The sequence below is a fragment of the Colobus angolensis genome, unplaced genomic scaffold (genome assembly GCF_000951035.1).
Source record: "Colobus angolensis palliatus isolate OR3802 unplaced genomic scaffold, Cang.pa_1.0 Scaffold32, whole genome shotgun sequence".
Classification (NCBI taxonomy): Eukaryota; Metazoa; Chordata; class Mammalia; order Primates; family Cercopithecidae; genus Colobus; species Colobus angolensis.
This window is the reverse complement of record NW_012116488.1, coordinates 11,469,995-11,489,810: the sequence shown is the minus strand read 5'-3', so window position 1 is coordinate 11,489,810 and position 19,816 is coordinate 11,469,995. Positions and strand designations below refer to the sequence as shown.

The 19,816-nt window shown below is 47.7% G+C and overlaps 1 protein-coding gene across 3 annotated transcripts; it reads left to right on the top strand.

Annotated features, from left to right (window-relative positions):
• Positions 1-7,307: 7,307 nt before the first annotated feature.
• Positions 7,308-15,757, top strand: SERPINA4 (serpin peptidase inhibitor, clade A (alpha-1 antiproteinase, antitrypsin), member 4). 3 transcript variants are annotated; one of them, XM_011951524.1, is made up of 5 exons: positions 7,308-7,387; positions 9,340-10,005; positions 12,830-13,103; positions 13,985-14,144; positions 15,251-15,757. In XM_011951524.1, exons 2-5 carry the CDS (start codon positions 9,357-9,359, stop codon positions 15,449-15,451), a joined length of 1,284 nt encoding a protein of 427 aa, XP_011806914.1. In that variant the 5' UTR covers positions 7,308-7,387; positions 9,340-9,356; the 3' UTR covers positions 15,452-15,757. The 3 variants fall into 3 exon arrangements, with proteins under 3 accessions (XP_011806914.1, XP_011806916.1, XP_011806915.1); XM_011951526.1 differs by having other exon boundaries at positions 7,313-7,549; XM_011951525.1 differs by having other exon boundaries at positions 7,313-7,704.
• The last annotated feature ends 4,059 nt before the right edge of the window (positions 15,758-19,816 follow it).

Sequence of the window (19,816 nt, the reverse complement as noted above, 5' to 3'; positions counted from 1 at the left end):
TTTATTGCATTTGCTTTTGGGTCCTTGGTCATGAAACTCTTGCCTAAGCCAATGTCTAGAAGGGGTTTTTCAATATTGTCTTCCAGGATTTTTATAGTTTCAGGTCTTAGATTTAAGTCCTTAATCCATCTTGACTTGATTTTTGTATTAAGATGAGAAACGAGGATCCAGTTTCATTCTTCTATGTGTGGCTAATTATCCCAGCACTATTTTTGGAAAGGGTGTCCTTTCCCTCAGTTTATGTTTTTGTTTGCTTTGTCAAAGATCAGTTGGCTGTAAGTATTTGGATTTATTTCTAGACTCTCTTTTCTGTTCCACTGGTCTATATGCCTATTTTTAAACCAGTACCATGCTGTTTTGGTGACTATGGTCTTACAGTATAGCTTGAAATCAGGTAGTGTGATGCCCCCAGATTTACTCTTTTTGTGTAGTCTTGCTTTGGCTATGCAGGCACTTTTTTTGGTTCCATGTCAATTTTAGAATTGTTTTTCCTAGTTCTGTGAAAAATGATGGTGGTATTTTGATGGGGATTGCATTGAATTTGTAGAATGTTTTTGGTAGTATGGTCATTTTCACAATGTTGATACTACCCATCCATAAGCATGAGATGTGTTTCCATTTGTTTTTTCATCTATGATTTCTTTCAGGAGTGTTTTGTAGTTTTCCTAATAGAGGTCTTTTACCTCCTTGGTTAGGTATATTCCTCAGTATTTTACCTTTTTTGCTGATGCTTAGTATCACTAGATAAAAATGTTTAGCTGAAAATTGTTTTGTTTGAGAAGGCTGAAGATAGGGCCCCAATCCCTTTTAGCTTGTAGATTTCTCTACTAAGAAATCTGCTGTTAATCTGATAAGTTTGCCTTTATAGGTTGCCTGGTGGTTTTGTGTCACAGCTCTTAAAATACTTTTCTTTGTCTTAACTTTAGATAACCCTGATGACAGTGTGCCTAGGTGATTATCTTTTGCAATGAATTTCCCAGGTGTTCTTTGTGCTTCTTGTATTTGGATATTTAGGTCTGTAGCAAGACTGGGAAAGATTTCCTTGATTATTCCCAGAGAATATTCTCTTCTTCCTCAGGAACACCGATTTGTTAGGTTTGGTCATTTAACATAATCCCACACTTCTTGGAGACTTTGTCATATTTTCTTATTCTTTTTTCTTTGTCTTTGTTTGATTGAGTTAATTTGAAGACCTTGTCTTTGAACTCTGAATTTCTTTCTTCTACTTGTTCAATTCTATTGTAAGACTTTCCAGAGCATTTTGTATTTCTATCAGTATTTCTATCAGTGTATTCAATGTTTCCTGAAGTTTTGATTTTTTTTAATGCTATCTATTTCCTCGAGTATTTCTCCCTTTACTTCTTGTATTATTTTTTGGATTTCCTTGCATTGGACTTAACCTTTCTCTGGTGCCTCCCTGATTAGCTTAATAACTAACCTCCTGAATTCTTTTTCACATAAATCAGGGATTTCTTCTTAGTTTGGATCCATTGTTGGTGAGCTAGTGTGGGGTGGTGGTGGGTGTTAAAAAGCCTTGTTTTGTCATATTACCAGAGTTGGTTTTCTGGTTCCTTCTCATTTGGGTAGGCTCCGTCGGAGGGAAGGTCTAGGGCTGAAGGCTGTTGTTCAGATTCTTTTGTCCCACACTGTGTTCCCTTGATGTAGTACTCTCCCCCTTTTCCTATGGATATGGCTTCCTGTGAGCCAAGTTGCAGTGATATCTTTCTTCTGAGTCTAGCCACCCAGCAAGTCTGCCTGGCTCCAGGCTGGTACTGGGGGTTGTCTGCACAGAGTCCTGTGACATGAACCGTCTGTGGGTCTCTCAGTCATGGATACCAGCACCCGTTTTGGTAGAGGTGGCAGGGGAGTGAAATGGACTCTGTGAGGATGTTTAGCTTTGGTGGTTTAATGTTCTATTTTTCTATTGGTTGGCCTTCTGCCAGGAGCTGGTGCTTTCCAGAGAGCATCAGCTGTGGTAGTATGGAAAGGAACGGGTGGTGGTGGGGTTCTAGAACTCCCAAGAGTATATGTTCTCTGCTTTCATCTATCAGGGTGGATAGGGAAGCTCCATCGAGGGGCAGGGCTAGGTGTGTCTGAGCTCTGACTTTCCTTGGGTGGACCTTGTTATGGCTGCTGTGGGGGATGGGAGTGAGGTTCCCCTGTCAATGGAGTTGTGTACGTAGGAGGATTACGGCTGCCTCTACTGAGTCATGCAGGTAGTCAGGAAAGTGGGGGAAAGCCAGCGGTCACAGGCCTCACCCAGCTCCCAAACAATCTGAAAGGCCGGTCTCACTCCCACCATGCCCCTGCTAGCAGCCTTGAGTCTGTTTCCAGGCAGTGGGTGAGCGGGGCTTGAGAACTTGCCCCAGGTTACCCACCTCCCAACTGTGAAAGAACAGGGCTTCGGTTCTTCCCCCACCTGTGGAGTCTGCACACCGGATTTGCACCCTTCCCTGAGTTCTGGCCAGGAAGCTTCTTGCCCTCTTCAAATTGTTACAAATTTCAGCTGGAGACTTCCTTCTCCCTATGGCATTTTCCCCACACCTCTGGCCACCCTCCCGAAGGGCTCCTGTGGTGGCAGGCAGGAATATCCTGCTTGGGGATCCAGCAAGCTCCCAGGGCCTTTCCCACTGCTTCCTCTATTTTCTCTTGGCTCTCTAAATTGACTCAACTCCAGGTAAGGTCAGAAACTTCTCCCACAAACTATGCTGTCATTTTCCCCAGTAGGGATGTGTGTTTCATAGCGGAGGGTCTCCCTTTCCCATTTCCGCAGTTTGGGTGCTCACAGTATTTGGGGTGTCTCCCGGTTCTACAGGGGCAGTCCACTTCCTTCAGAGGGTCTGTGTGTCCTCTCAGGATTCCTGGTTTGTTCTTGAAGTCATTTTGGCACTAAAATTCACCATGCAAGCCTCCGCATCCGAGTCAGAGCTGCAATCTAGTCTTGCCTCCCATCCACCAGGGTGATCCTGAATGAAGTCTAATTATTGTTTTTTATTCAACAGACCCTAACATAGGACTTGTTCTGTGCTAAGCAGTGTGCTAAGCTATGAAAGTTAGAGGGAAAGACACAAATTCGGGAAGAAAAAGGAATAAAACACTTTCCTTGCTTCCTAAAAGCCCATAGTCCAACAGGGACATCACATGTAGTGATCTGAAAGCATATCCACCTTAAAGATGACTCTAGTCTCAGCTCTTGTCCAACTGCAACCTCATAAGCGACCCTGAGCAAAAACCACCCAGATGAGCCCAATCAACCCCCAGAACTGTAGAGATAGCAAGAATAATGACAAACAACTGCCGTTGTTTTATGCCACTAAATTTGGGGTGACTTGTTTCCCAGCCATACATAACTAGGACATATATGTATCCTGTGTATCCATGTATCTAAACGCCAGATAGAAAATGATGAATTTAAGAGAGGGACAGAGGATTAGATGTAGAGTTCCTAGAGAGTCTAAACAGCCCACATACACCTTTTAGCATTTCCAGACAAGCATCAAGCCCCAGTCCCCTGAGCCTCTCTAACTCCAGGGATACATATTGTGTTGCATGAGTGTTTTGTTGAAGCCCTGCACTCTTAAGATAACATGGGGGAAGCACTTCCCTCCTTCCTCTTTGTAATTCCTTCTCAGTCCCCACCTCTCACCACTTTTCAGTCCTCTTTCATATGAGTAAAGCATTTAAGAATCAGGAGACCTGTTCTTGACCACCTACTCTGGAATTTTTGCATGGAGCTCTCTTTGGACTATACCATCTATAGTCTTTGTGCCTCCATCCAAACCAAGACTGGAAGAGCTTTGTTGTTGCTGTTCTGTGTGAGCACATACCCATTTCTTCTTTTTTTTTTTTTTTTGAGACGGAGTCTCGCTCTGTCGCCCAGGCTGGAGTGCAGTGGCGCGATCTCACTGCAAGCTCCGCCTCCCGGGTTTACGCCATTCTCCTGCCTCAGCCTCCCGAGTAGCTGGGACTACAGGCGCCCGCCATCTCGCCTGGCTAGTTTTTTGTATTTTTTCTTTATAAGACTGGAAAGAAACCAAGTATATCTAGTTATAAGCTGAACACCAGGTTTGCAAATGATTCTATTTTCTTCTCCAGGTTTTTTTATTTTCCCACATTTTTCATGATGACCATTATTATTACATTGCCAATCAAATTCAAAACAAGGACAGCCTTTTTAAGGGCAGATTAAATTCCTGGCTCTATTTGGAATCCAGGGAGTGGGAAGGGGTTTGGGAGCAGTTAGCAGGAGGGCAGCATAAGTGGAGCCTGTGCTGGAATGGGAGACCAAGACAGCTGTTGAGAAAGGGCTGGGCTGTGATTTAGGATGAGTGGAGCAGAGGAGGGTGTCAGGGAGTGCGATTCATGCCTACAGCACAGTTCAGGCAGCTTCTGGGATGCTGGAAAAACTGGCTCCCTGTCGGGTACATCAATGGTATCACAGCAGCTGCCCCACCTGGCCCAGTGGTATTTCCTAGGGGCAAAGAGAAGCGGTCAAGCCCTTTTCTTCCCCACATCCACCTTGGCCTTCCTGGTCAGGCAGCTGATCCCCGCTTCCTTAAACCAGTACTTGCCGAGAGTGTTACAGATTTTAGGATCTTGCCACTGGAACACCTGAGCAGCACCTTTGAGCAGGGCCTTTGGCATCTCCTCATTCATTCATTCATTCATTCATTCATTCATTCATTCATTCAATGACTGGCTTCTGTTACGCATCTTCTATAGGCCAGGCCTGTTGTGATGTGCCCAGGTATGACTGTGGCACAATTCATTGTCCTCTGGGACCTTGCGGAAGATTAACAAGAAACGCTTGGCCTTCAAGATGTGACAGGCAAGGGTTCAACAATCCTGAAGCCCTCCCAGAGACCTTAAGACAAGAAGCAGCCAGGCTGCTAGGCAGAACTGAGCCTGGAGCTAGCGACTGAGCCCAGCCTGCAGCCACACCAATGGCAGTCATTCCTTCCTTCACCTGCAGGGTCCAAGTCAGTGGCTCCCACTACATGCCTGAGAGTTCTTTCCACCTTTCCTTTATATGGGCCTGCTCTTTGCAGGAAAAAATAACTGCCCTAGCCCACAGGGACTGCACGGACTTCATGGGATTCAAGAATCTCCCTAAATTGTAAAACATGCATCTGTGCATATTTCAGGGAGAGTTCAAAGCTTTCTTGAGATAATCAGGACCACAACTCCAAAAAAGTTTGACAGCATGGTTTCAGCCATGTGTACACCTTTGGGGATAAATGAGTAATGTACAACCCGTCTGGAATAATACGACGGACTAACTCACGCTTCCACTGCACCCACTATGGCCAGATGCTATTCTAGGACTTTACAGATGTCAGTTTACTGACTCTTCTTGACAACCCTGAGATTTAGGGGCAATTATTACCCACAGTTTACAGATGAGGACACTGAGGCAGAATTAAGTAACTTAAGTAGTGGCGGAGTCCAGATTCAACCCAGACAGTCTGGCTGTCCACCCCTGCTGGGATGGGAAGGGAAGAAGGAATCACCCATTGAGCCTGATGTGGGGCTCGGAACGTTTGAGGGCGCTGCCTCTGCCCTTCATATCAGTTTTTCTGATTAGTGATTATTGCCTCTCATTTGGCAGGTGAAAAACTGAGGTTCAGAGAGGTGGAGTGACTTGCCTGAGGTCACACATCTCAGCAGTGAGGGAGCCTGTCTGATGCCAAAGCCCAACCTCTGTCCAGAGCGTCTCAGGGGCAGGCACCAGGAACTAAAGGGCAGTGACTGTGTGCTCATGGCAGGGACAAGCTGTCCATCCCCTGGGCTGCAGCCAAGTACATGCTAACCCCTGGAATCTGTAGCATCAGCCCCTAACTCACTGACGAAACAAGACTGAAAAAGCAAAACCCCAGACTGTAGACCATTGTAAGGGGAATGATGTATTTTCACATCCATCAGAGCAAAAGTCCATCTTTCACTCACTGACTCACTCAGTCAACATCCATAGAGCATGTCCCTTGCACCACATTCTGCTCTAGTGCATGGTACAGCAGTGAGCAAAGTAGAAGCTGCTATTCTGGTGGCAGGAAAGGTCTGTCCACATGGAGAAGCAGCAGGTGCTGGGAAGGAACATGAGCTTCATGTTCAGTGGCCCTGGTGCAGACCCTGACTCTGGAATCTGAGCTAACAATGTCTTCGGGCTTACATTGTCTCATTTATAAATGGGCCACGCATAGTACTCCTAGAGTGTGTAGGCAAGAGAAAGAGAGAGATGAGTGAGGGAAAGCGAGAATCCACTGAGACAGTAGCTCTCACTCTGCCTGACCCACCAGCTTCCTCTCTTGTCCTGGTGTTGACCCATTTTGGACCTCAGGCCAGCTGGCTCCAGGGCTGTGCTTGTGCTTGCTCTGCCATCCCATGTGTCTCCATCGCTCAGGGATCCCAGCCCACTGTGCTGCTCAGTGGTATATATTCCACTTACCTTAAGGCCCAGCAAGCTGGAAACACACCCAGAAAGTCTGCTAGAGGATGCCTGAATGGTCAAGGTCATCTCAGTCAGGACACCCAGGGCCACTTTGCTCCCTGCAGTCCTTCCCCACATGGCGTGAGAAATGGCTGCCCCAGGAGGGTATAAAGGTGCAAGGGTGCAGAGGTTCACTGATTACTGGGGAGAGAACAAGTTCCATTCCATGGCTAAAGAAGAAAAATGCAGGTTGAATTCCTGGCCAAAGGAGGTTCCTCGTCCCACCCCATGCCACCCTTGCCCTAGGATGTACTGTCCTTATGGTATGACCTATGAGATCTCAGTGGACTCTATCCTCAGAAATCACAGAGTCCACGATTGCAAACTGGAGGCCCCGCTGCAAGGCCCCGCCCACAAGTGGGTCTTGCCTGGCCTGTAGAGAGCTGGCTCTCTCCCCACATCCCCACCATTCCCCACCGTGGCACCACGGAGTCTTCCTTATCTGGTCTATGAAGGTGCTGGAGCTTGCTGCCCCATATGATCCAGCCCCTCATGTTGTAGGTGGGAGGTGGATGACTGAAGCTCAGAGAGGGAGTAAATGAGCTCAACTTCACACAGCCAGTGAGGGGCCGGGTGGAGACCAGACCTTCCAAGGGGTTCCTGAGGCCCTCAGGGAGCACCAAGCACCAGGCGAACCTCCATGCACTGTACAAACATGAAGAAGTGAACCCTCTTGGGGTTCCCCAGGTGGGAAGTGGGGTGTCTTTTTGGGAGGGGGTGAAGTAACTTCTGGTGAGTTTTCCTTGTCTAGGCAATGCTGCGCCCGTGGCCTGTTAATAATTACCTGGTTGGGAGATAGTGGGTGGTACTGAGAAGGCGTGGTTTGACCAGTCCTCCTGGGCTTGACAAGACAGAGCTGAGACAGCTACCCAGGGGGTCCACTCCAGGACAGACTGTGCCGTGAGTAACCCTCTGAGACAATGGAGACAAGAGAGACTCTAGAGGGAGGGTGACAAACTGTTCTTTTTTGCTCAAGACTGAGAATTCTTCTAGGACATACTTTCAGTGCTAAAACCAGGAAAGTCCCAGGCAAGCTGGGACACTTGGTCACTCTTTCTAGAGGTGAGAAATACTCAGGCTAGAAAGCCCCCAACCTCTGATCCATGGGCACTGGTGGGTGACTGTGCCTGGAGACCCAGAAAAACCTCCCCCAGGGACACACAGCTGGTACAGGGCAGCACTGACTGGGGGCCAAGGTCTTCTGGCTCCCAATCCAGGTGATCTTGGGGAGTTCATGCCGGAGGGGAAGTGTGTCTGTGAGTGATGCGGTCCTATGTATGTTTCTAAATGATCCCTCCAACTGCTGAGTGGAGAACAGAGAGCGGAAAGACTAGGAAGTTTTCTGCAAGGGTCTAGGTCAGGGATCAACAAACCACAGCTTGTAGGTCAAATCTGACTCACCGCCCATGAGCTAAGAATGCAAGATACAAAGTATAAATATAAAATATAAGTGATAGTATAAAAGGCAAACATACAAAGGGTTGAAAAATCAATAGAGGAACAACATTTTGTGATATAGGAAAATAATATGAAATTCACATTTCAGTGTCCATAAGTGAAGTTTCACTGAAACACAGCCACGCCTGTTCATGCATGTCTGGTCTGAGACTGTTTCCAGCTGCCACAGCAGAGTTGAGTAGTGGCAGCAGAGACTGTGTGGTCTGCAAAACCACAGATATTACTCTCTGGCGCTTTGCAGAAAAAGTTTTCTGAGCCCTGGTTGAGGATCATAGCAGTGGAGCAGGTGAGAGGCTGAAGAACCTATAGGAAAGTCTAGGAGTGGGAGACCAGCTTGGGCAGCATGGTGAGACCCTGACTCTACAAAAATTTAGCTGGGTGTGGCTGTGCATGCCTGTGGTTACAGCTACTTGGAAAGCTGAAGTGGGAGGATCACTGGAACTCAGGAAGTCAAGGCTGCAGTGAGCCATGATTACACCATTGCACTCCAGCTTGGGTGACAGAATGAGACCCTGTCTCAAAAAATAAAATAAAATAAAATAAACCCAACCCTGCAGTCCATGGAAGTAGATTAAATGGATTGTGGGTGGATAGAAGGCTAGAGGCTTTTTGGTCTGACAACCAGATACTGGTGGGACCATTTGATGGGGCAGGAGCAGATCTGGGGGAGAAACTGGAGCATCCTGTCTTGGACAGATGTTCGCTATGGAAAGGGTACCAATTCTATCCCCACAACTTTGTCCTGATCCTCACTTTAATAAGTGAGGACACTTATTAAACATCCATGTCCTCATCTGTAAGGAGTAACAATACAAAGACCGGTTCTACTGACCTCTACAGGAGTGGGAGGGTCAAACTAAATGGCATGAAAGTGGTTTGTAAATGATATAAAGCACTCCACAGATGTTTGTGGAGCAGACGCTAAAATAAACTCTGATGATTGCCATCCTCTATGCAAAATCACTGCGCTAATGAAATCAACTCATCTGAAAGAGAAGTGTGGGAGAAGCAGCTCCTGAGTCTGGGGATGTGGGTTCTGACTAGGATATTTGCTAGGTAGGTGACTTGGGTGAGTCACTTTGGGAGTCTTCGTTTCCTGCTCTGTTGGGTGAGAATGGAGTCTAGCGCTGTGCAGAGCTCACACAGGTGGGAAGCACAATGACATGATGGACGCGAGGAGTGTGGCTTGTATGTCTAAAAGCATTGCCGTCCAATAGTGTTGCTGTCACCACACATGTGGAGGGTGATGGGCGTTACGTTGTCTTTCACAAGCTCATCTGCAGGAGTTGAGGGTGTCACTCATGATCTCCGGGTGCTGGCCCTCTGCCCGCCTTCTCAGCAGGGCCAGGTGTTCTGCTGGGGGAATTTCCTGGGCATTCTCTTCCCTCCCATAGGCCTGAGAGTGCAGAGGATGCATCTTATCGACTACCTGCTCCTCCTGCTAGTTGGACTACTGGCCCTTTCTCATGGCCAGCTGCACGTTGAGCATGATGATGAGAGTTGCAGTAACAGCTCCCACCAGCAGATTCTGGAGACAGGTGAGGGCTCCCCCAGCCTCAAGATCGCCCCTGCCAATGCTGACTTTGCCTTCCGCTTCTACTACCTGATCGCCTCGGAGACCCCGGGGAAGAACATCTTTTTCTCCCCGCTGAGCATCTCAGCCGCCTACGCTATGCTTTCCCTGGGGGCCTGCTCACACAGCCGCAGTCAGATCCTCGAGGGCCTGGGCTTCAACCTCACGGAGCTGTCTGAGTCCGACATCCACAGGGGCTTCCAGCACCTCCTGCACACTCTCAGCCTCCCCGGTCATGGGCTGGAAACACACGTGGGCAGTGCTCTGTTCCTGAGCCACAGCCTGAAGTTCCTTGCAAAATTTCTGAATGACACCGCGGCCTTCTATGAGGCCAAACTCTTCCACACCAACTTCTACAACACTGTGGGTGCAATCCAGCTTATCAATGACCACGTCAAGAAGGAAACTCGAGGGAAGATTGTGGATTTGGTCAGTGAGCTCAAGAAGGACGTCTTGATGGTGCTGGTGAATTACATTTACTTCAAAGGTGAGAGTCAGATCATTGGTGTGTGCTAAATCCACACCTCCACCTCCAACCCCCTAATTTGTTGACTGGTTAAATATATTTTTACAAAAGGGTAAGTAAAAAGATTGTGTCTGATAGAGTTAAGCAGCCCTCAGAGAATGCAATGTTAGAATGTTGTATGTTGAAGACTCTGTAGTATTGAGGTTTCCATTCCTTCCTATCTTTAGACATATTTTCTTATTCATTTTCTTAATAAAAGTAACGTACAAAATGCATTATAGCCAGTGATCATGAATTGAATTGCTGGATTCATATCTGAGCTCAGCCTCTACCAATAGTGCAAACAGGTCAGTTTGTTTGCTCAAAGCAGGGATAAGACAAATCTCTACTTCAAAGGTTGGCTTTGAGGATCAAATGATTAACCCAAGTTTATACTCCTTATAAAAGGATCTAAAGAGATGGACAAACTACAGCCCCTGGGCCAAATGTGTTCAGCCACTGGTTTTGTAAATAAAGTTTTATTGGCACACAGCCAGGCCCATTCATTTATGTATTGTCTGTGGCTGATTTCGTGCTACAATGGCAGATTGATTCATTACTGCAGAGATGGAATGACCTGCAATGCCTAAAATAGTTAATAGCTCTATAAACTTTTTTGTTTGTCGACCTCTGACCATTTTATGCACTCAATAAATAGCAACTATAATTCATCTAATGATAACAATGCTCATTTTGAAGCTTTACAAATATGTAAAAGCATAAAGGAGAAAGTAGACATAATCTCTAGTCCTACCACTCAGAGGCAACAAATGTTAGTTTTAGCATCTCTTCCTCACCTTCCATTCACACACATATATGTCCACACAGTTGATATCACAGTGTGCGAACAATTTTGTACAGTGTGGATTAGTCAGGGTTTCATCAGAGAAGGAGAGCCATCTCAAGTCAATGTTAAGGAGATTGTTATAGGAGTTAGACCCCACACAACTGTGGCTGGGAAAGTGAAGGTCTAGAGGAAAGAAGAGTTGGAAGGACAGAGAGAAAGTTGCCGATGCAAGCGGACAAGTCAGAGCTTGGAGAGGCATCTATATGCCAAGCTCATCCAGCCATCAGAGTGCCACCATGGAGGGGAGCATCACTGCGTAGTTTCTGGTGGTAGCCTGGGGCTGCTGTTGTTTAGTGGGGTTAGAGTTGGGAAAAGGAGCTTGGAGACAAGCAGGTGCAAACTGGAGCTCTGCTGAGTCTGACCATCATCATACCTGACCACCAGGGCCTTCAGAGAGCAATTTACTTTGAAATCTCACAGTTCTAACCAGCTTGAACCCAGAATTTACAGGGAACAAAATTCTAGGGAGCAACTCTCAGCCTAATGATTCAGCCAAATTAGTCATTCCATGTAATTTGCATGTGGAATTTTCATGCACTATTGAAAACTTTTTTAAAAACCTTTGTTTTGAGGCTGGACGTAGTGGCTTACACCTATAATTCTAGCACTTTGGGAGGCCAAGGCAGGCGTATCTTAAAATCAGGAGTTCAAGACCAGCCTGGCCAGCATGGTAAAACCCTGTCTCTACTAATAATACATAAAAAAAAAAAAATTAGCCGGGCTTCATGGCACATGCCTGTAATCCCAGCTACTCAGGAGGCTGAGGCAGGAGAATCGCTTGAACCCAGGAAGTGGAGGTTGCTGAGATTGTGACACTGCACTCTGGCCTGGGCAACAGAATGAGACTCCATCTCCCAAAAAGAAGCTTTGCTTTGAAATAACAAAACTTTTAAACTTAAAAAAAAATTAACTAAGGAAGGAAGAGAAACAGTAGTAGGGGTTTCACTGTCAGGAAGACATTGATTAGAATCCCAGATCCCTTGCTTTTCCCTGGACGAAAATTCCTGGCATGGAGACCTCAGTCCATTCACCCTACCTGCCATCACCTCATTGCACATCGCTTGCTGTCCTTGCTTCCCTCCTCATACTGCATGGCCATCATTGTGGTCACTTCCTTGCAAATACTCTGAAGTCTTAACTTCCTTGGTTTTCCCTCCCTCTATCATACTTACCCTCCAAAATTGCAAACCTGCTTAAACCTAAAGGTCTAATTAGTCTACATCTGCATGCAGCAGCTGAATGTGGTTGAAGAAAAACATCCAACTAGACTGATGGTCTCACTTGATATTTGTGAATGCAAATCTTCATTGATCTCTCTACACTGTCCAGCAATCCTACTTACATATCTCCACTCTCCAAAACAACTAAAATAACAGATTCATCCTTCTCAAATGTCCTCCCCACTCACAACTTTCACTTAAAAATCTTGTCTCACTCTTCATTGAGAAAACAGAATCAGTTAAACAGGAAATCTCTCATCTTCTCATCTCCAAATCTACTCACCTCCAAATCTTCTCACCTCCAAATCTACTCACCTCCCTGCATTTGAACCCACAAGCTCAGACATCCTCCTCTCATCATGGCAGTAGTGACCCACCTCTCACGGAAGGCCAACCCCTCTGCTCACACTCTGCCATCTCCTCTCTCCTTCTCAAGGATGCTTAACTAACAATGAACCCTTCTTTCCAGCATCCCTGGTTTCTTCTCTATCAACCCTATTTCCATATTACAAAATGAACATCCTCTGCTCTCATTTTAAAATTTAAATGAGGCCTAAGGGATCCATTCCCTGGGCATGTCAGGTTTTGAATGGTCAAAATGGGACAACTTGATGAGCTCATAGGGCAGGATCTGGAGCGACTCTTTCAGTAGCTCGGAACACCAGGTGGTGTTCCCTGCCTGGAGGACTGACTCTGTGGCCCTCAGATGTCCTGTACCTTCTTTTCATCTTCTCTTCAGCCCTGTGGGAGAAACCATTCATTTCCTCAAGGACCACTCCCAAAGACTTCTATGTTGATGAGAGTACAACAGTCCAGGTGCCCATGATGCTGCAGGACCAGGAGCACCACTGGTATCTTCATGACAGATACTTACCCTGCTCGGTGCTACGGATGGATTACAAAGGAGACGCAACCGTGTTTTTCATTCTCCCTAACCAAGGCAAAATGAGGGAGATTGAAGAGGTTTTGACTCCAGAGATGTTAATGAGGTGGAACAACTTGTTGCAGAAGAGGTAATCAGTGTGCTATGGGGGCTGAATCTACAGTACTATCCATCAAATATACCTTTCTAATGAAAGACAGTGCCCCAAAATAGGGAGTGATTGCCAAATTATGAGAGAATTCTCACTTGCTCTGAGACCTTCCATGGGCTTCCTTTAAATGATGAACTCTCCTGTTATATTTAAACTATGACTTCCCCTCGTTAGGGAAAAAAGAACCACAGTAGGAGTTCAGAGTCCTGGTTCTAGACGTAGCTCTTCCACTGCATAAGACTTGGGTCAAGTGACTCTGCCTCTTGGCGGGTTATCTCTGTGCAATGAAGAGGTAGCCCCTCTGGCCCAAAAGGTTGACTAAGCTGCCATAGTGGGATTCAAAAAACTCCATCCACCCACCCAAGGAATTAACAGGAAGGCTTCCCATCATGCTGGCTATGAATGGAAAACGTCTTCAACCATATATAAGAAAAGAATCCTAGCCCAAGGGCACATGTGAATAGAAAAATCACACAACTTTCATGGTAGAGGGAATCCAATACAAAGAAATTAGCTGGTTCACAAAGAGTAAAACTCACAGGGCTATAACAGAGGCAAGGGCAAAACTGCCACCTGGCGAGACTTACATCTGTTTCCCTGGGCACCTGAACACCCACAGAAAGCAATCTCTGAAGAGGGGCTACCACGGACAGGAGATCCCACAGACAGCAGGCCCTGGGGACAAAGGAACCTGGCCTTTCAACACCCGTTTGTGGGAGGTAGTCTGAGCCAAAGCTGTTTGTGGGGATAGAACTCAGATGGAATATAGCCAGCTAAAGAGGGCCACCAAGGAGGGCTGTGCCCAGCAGGGATCCTGGCTTGTTCATTAATCTAATGTTCTAACCCAATGCCCCTTTCAGGAATTTTTACAAGAAGCTAGAGTTGCATTTCCCCAAGTTCTCCATTTCTGGCTCCTATGTATTAGATCAGATTTTGCCCAGGCTGGGCTTCATGGATCTGTTCTCCAAGTGGGCTGACTTATCTGGCATCACCAAACAGCAAAAACTGGAGGCATCCAAAGTAAGTCATCAACCCCTAGAGAACTCGGTGGGGCACTTGTGCCCAGGGGAGTTGCCAGATGATGGGGCTCCCAAGCTGCCACATGGAATCTCAGAGCCTGAGTGTGTTCAGTCATCTACAGACATCAGCATCCACCAGTCAACCAGCCCTGGATGTGGTGCTTGGTGCTGGGATATAGTGTCGAATCAGTCCCCCAACTCAGACGACTCTCCCAGACAAGTCAGGGACACAACATCTTCAGAGAGAGATACATACAATGATAGAAAATGGAGGTGCGGCCAGGTGTGGTAACTCACACCTGTAATCCCAGCACTTTGGGAGGCAGAGGCGAGCAGATCACTTGAGGTCAGGAGTTCGAGACCAGTCTGGCCAAAATGTTGAAACTTCAACTCTACTAAAATTACAAAAATTAGCCTGGTGTGGTGGCAGGTGGTGGGCACCTGTAATCCCAGCTACTCAGGAGGCTGAGGTAGGAGAATCACTTGAGGCTGGGAGGTGGAGGTTGCAATATGTCCAGAGATCAGGCCACTGCACTGCAGCCTGGGTGACAGAGTGAGTGAGACTCCATCTCAAAAAAAAAAAAGAAAAAGAAAGAAAAAAAAAGGAGGAAACAGAGAGGAGAGACACAGGTGAGGCTGCATTGGGTGCATCTGTATGAGGGAGACTTCGTAGATGAGAGAAAGAGACTCACGACTTCTGCTAAAAAAAGTGTGCGAGGGGGTAGAGCCTTGGGTTTGAGCTTGAATTCTGGCTCTTCCTCTTATGTTATTGAAGGGGTACTAGTTTCTGAATTTACATTCCTCACTTTTAAAATGGGCATCATACTGCTGACCTCATAGGATGGCTATGAAGATCAAATAAGATGCATGCAAAGCCCCGAGCACAGAGCAAGCGCTCATTTAATGAGAGCTGCCATGACTGTGTGTGGCAGGAGGTCTCCAGCTCAAAAATCCTCCCAAATGAAATTCTTGCTGTGTTATCCCCAAGAAGTGACCTTGCAGGCTATAAGGGGCAATGTTATTCCCTAGCAGTTTCTGACTCTCACAGTCTTGTCCAGGCCCCCTCTCTTGCTGGCTTGGAGATAATGCTTGTGATTTTCCTCCCAGAGTTTCCACAAGGCCACCTTGGATGTGGATGAGGCTGGCACCGAGGCTGCAGCAGCCACCGGCTTTGCGGTCAAATTCTTCTCTGCCCAGACCAATCACCATGTACTGCGGTTCAACCGGCCCTTCCTTGTGGTGATCTTTTCCACCAGCACCCAGAGTGTCCTCTTTCTGGGCAAGGTCATCGACCCCACGAAACCATAGCCCTCCCAGGGCTGCTCATCTGTTTCAAGCAGGAGGATGCGGCAGGGGAGGGCTGGGTGTGAGTAGTTCTGTGTTTAGAGTGGGGACAAGGAAGACACCGAAGGTCCAGGAGTCCAGGACAGCAGGTGCTGGCCCGTGGGGAGTGGGGAGCGGCACTGAGATGGGCAGGGCCTGGACATTCCACACCCTGGCACTGTGCAGCCTCTGGCAGAGCATCCAACCTCTTGGAGCAAGTTTCTGCCTCTGGAAAGGGGACGGGCCCTTTCCACAACAGGGTGGTTGTTCCGAGTAAACAACACGATGCCACGAAGATCCTGGTTCAGTGTCTCGTACGTGGTAGACACTCAATAAATGCGTCCTCTGCCTGCCCCTCTGGGGTTTGCCCCAGACTCCCCTGGCAGACCTGGTCCCAGACACAAGGTATGAGGAGCTCCAAGTCCTGTTCCGGCAGGTTACCCAGGTTTATCGAGAGGGGACAGGGTGTGGGCAGTCAGCTGCCTCAGGCAGGGCTAGTACCTTGCTCCAGAGCAGGGGCTGAGAAAGCCACGGAAGGGTAGACACCACCAGGGCAGCTTCCACAGGGACCTGGTCAGAAGAGCCCAGTGAGGCACTGCCCCCTCCTGTGGCTATGGATATGTGGCCTGTGTCTCTCCCAGGACAGTGGCTGTGGCCACAGAGCACATTGCAGACCCAGAGGCTCTTGCTTTTGCATCCAGGCTCTGTGCTCTGGATCTTTGGGCAAATCCTCACCCTGTTGGCCCTCAGTTTCCCCACCTTTCTGATCCAGGTGGTCCAGCTCAGACTGGTTGAGTATGACCCACCCAGAGTCTGTGAGAATAAACCACCCCTTCCACAGGGCAAGGCAGGTGGATGGGATGTGGTTCTGTTTGCCCCGAGCCTCGGTGATGTCCAGCAAATGCATTTCTCTGGGCAGGACCCTGTGGTTTTCTTGGTGACCAGGGCCACTAAGGCAGCTGGGTTCCAGCACCGTCTCCAGCCCTTGACCATGGACACGGAGTTCCCGGGACAGTTAGAGCTGGGAACGGTCCAGCCAGGAAGGACGGCTCCTTTCCTTTTCCTCGGCCCAGCTCACCCTGTGCCTTCAGGGCCAGCGCAACAGTTCCCACACGCTCTCCTGTCAGCGCTGATCCTCCTGCCAGGCAGGCCATTTCACTCCCACTTGGTGGTGTCCAGGTTGCCAGCATGCTCAAAACCAGAATTCCTGGGTTCAAGTCCCAGCTGTGCTCCTTAGAAGCTGTGTGATCCTGGGGAAGTCATTTCATGTCTCTGGGCCTCAGTATACTCATCTATAAATTGGGATGATGATAACACTACTGACCTCATAGGGCTGTTGGGAGGATTAATCAGTGACTGTATATGTCAAGTCTCACAACAGCGCTATGCAAACATTAGCTATATTATTATTACCCTCATGCCAGCAGCCCTGACAGTCAGTGCTGCCACCACAGGTTCTGAGCTGGGGGTCTCTCCACAAAATCCCACTGCCATCAGGGGACCCCAAACCTTTTTCATGTTACCACTTCCGCTACGCAGGAAAATTCACACTGAATCCTCCCAAGGGGAAGTTCCAAAAAGGCACAGTGGTGCCTGAAGTTCCTAACTGAGCTTCTAGAAGTTTTTCTAAATAAGCGTTCAGCTCTCAGCTCTCCTCTCTTGGTAGATCCAGTGGAGGGCAGAATCTTCCCCCAGAGTCTGTCCTGGACTGAAAGATTGGGGGCTGTTACTTTAGGACCAGCTCAAAGAATCTTCTAGGCTTTGGGAATCGTGGCTGCTTGCCATGTGCACTCTAGGGCGCTTGCTCAGTGTCCAGGAGTCCCGGGGCTGATACTGAAAACTCAGCCATGGACTTCAGAACAAGACCCAGCTGGCCCAGGCTCTTGGCTCTGGCAAGCAGGATGTCTCACTGTCACAAACCCAGAATTTTCACCAAGGAGAAGGTGACCAGGGGAACAGGCCAGAGAGCTGCCTCCAGTGTTGATGATTGTTTAAGAGTCAAAATATTCCAGTAATTGTGTGACATGGGGATCCCTGGCCCAAATAATGCTGCAACCGCAGGAATAGGCTCGCTGCCAGGAAACCAGGAAACCGATATTTGGAGCAATAGACAGACTACTCTTGTATAGTGGAAAAGTCCTTGAGGAAGGGAGGAAGATGGAAGGGGAAAGCCCAAAGGGGTTCCTCTCCCTTCCTGCCCCTAAAACATAGCCCTGAGCTCGACATGAGTGCAGCCTCGGGAGAACTTGACGAGGAAATGTTCTATAAAGGAAATTGCCTGGCAAGGCCATTTGGAGTTAGTTATACCAGCTCTGGGCTTCACTCAGGAGAAGCTGTCCAGTAAATGCCTGAGGGCACCCAAGGCCTCTGGGGCTCAGGGGAATGCACGCCCTTGTTTCTACTCCTTGATTTTATTGGCCGAAAAGCAAGCCTGCTACCTCAAAGAGTGATTCATTTCCCCTGTGCCTTCTGGGAAGTTGGATTCTATTTTTCAACAAGTAGGCAAGAAATAAAGTAAGGCCCAGGCTGACTCGCTCCCTCCTCTGCCCCCACAGAGGCAGGTGGGTGAGTGAATTCCAGAGTGGAAGACAAGCCTGAAAGAAGGCCAAGGTCTAGGGTTACTATGGCAACAGCACGGCAGGGGGTGGTGATGTCGAATGACCGCAGCCCTGGTGTGATGAAGGAGAGAAAAAGGAAGCAAGTCATCTTCGATTCAGCCTTGAGAGTGAAGCCTCCTTATTCTGATTAATCTCAACCCTCCACTACTCAAAAATAGCCGATGGCTCCGTATTGCCTACAAAATAAGGTTCAAAGCCTCTATCTACAGTCAAGGCCCTCCCTGATCTGGTCACCTCCTGCCTGTTCTGCCTCAGTTCCTCCTCTTGCTCTCATGTACCCAGTGGCTGCAGTCACAGAAAGTCTTGTTTTCCCAGGTTTCCCATAGCGTCCCACCTCTAAGAATCTGCACTCTCTCAAGATCTCACAGAAACCCCTCAGCTCCCTAAGGCAGACTGTCATCCCAGCATCAAACATGGTTGACCTGATAAAAATGTCTGTCCCCCACCCCCACCATCCCTATTAGATAGGACATTTCAAAGGTGGGGCCCTGTTCACCCTGCATTCCTTCAGCCCACCTGGCCTCAGTGCCAACTGGATATGAGAGACGCCCAACTGGTATTTGTTGCATGAACGAATGAATAAATGAATGAATGGATAGCAAAGGTTGAGCCAGGAGCAAGGTCACCGACTATTTGTTCTGCATCACCTCCCCTTGACATGGCCCTGGAATTGATTGGGCAAATATTTAGTTCAGCTCCTCAGATTTCAAAACGCCCTTTTGGAGCATTAAAAAAAATTAAAAATTAAAAAGACTTCATGCAGGAGATCTTGCCTCTTTAGAGCAGTGCCTGAGTCCAGTTTTTCCATTGCCGCTCACCTGTGGGGTCTCTCATTTGTGTGGCCCTTGTTACACCACTAGAGAGGTATATCTCTCAACAGCAGCAGTGAGCGCTCGGAGGAACCCTGCATGTTTGTGAGTTCAGAAGTTATCTTCCAGCAGGAAAACAAGATCTTTCTGTACTTTGCAACTGGGGGAAAGGGCAGAGAAAGCCAATGTGAGTGGCAGTGATGTAGCCTAGTGGAAGGCGACAAGTTTGCGTGACTCTAGTAAATTGGTGTGTAGAGAAATGCAGCATGGGTTTATTCGGTTTTTCATTCTTTCATTCAACAGCTAGTTACAGAGTGGGGTTTGGCCGTGTTTGAGATAGGAGAAAACAAACTTTTTCAAGTTCTCAACACTACAGTTCACCTCTGGTCACCAAAATGTGTGTGGAATTTCTCCAACCACCAAATTGTCCAGCAGACATGAACTGGGTATCCTGCAGTTCAATTCAATTCAATTCCAACACTTTATACCTGGAGATAACGTCAGATCCCATCGGTTTAGGGCTCTGTCGCACTAGACTGCCCCCACTTCTGATGCCAGTTGCAAGTAGTAGGCTGTCACCTATACTTTATGACCAACTGGCTCTAAAGCGAGATTCCCACAACTCCCTCCTCAGGTTCAGTTCATTAGCTAGGAGGGCTCACAGAACTCAGGGAAATACTTATGCTTAATGGTCTATTTTATTAATAAAGCATACATATGAACAGCCAGATAAATGAGAGTCAGAGGGCCAGGTATGGGGTACTGGGCACAGAGCTTCCATGTCCTCTCCCAGTGTACCACCCTCCAGGAGCCTCCATGCTTTCAGCTGTCCCAAAGTGCCTAAACCCTGTCCTTTTTGGGGTTTTTATGGACGTTTCATTACATAGACATGATTGATTACATCATTGGCCACTGGTGATCAA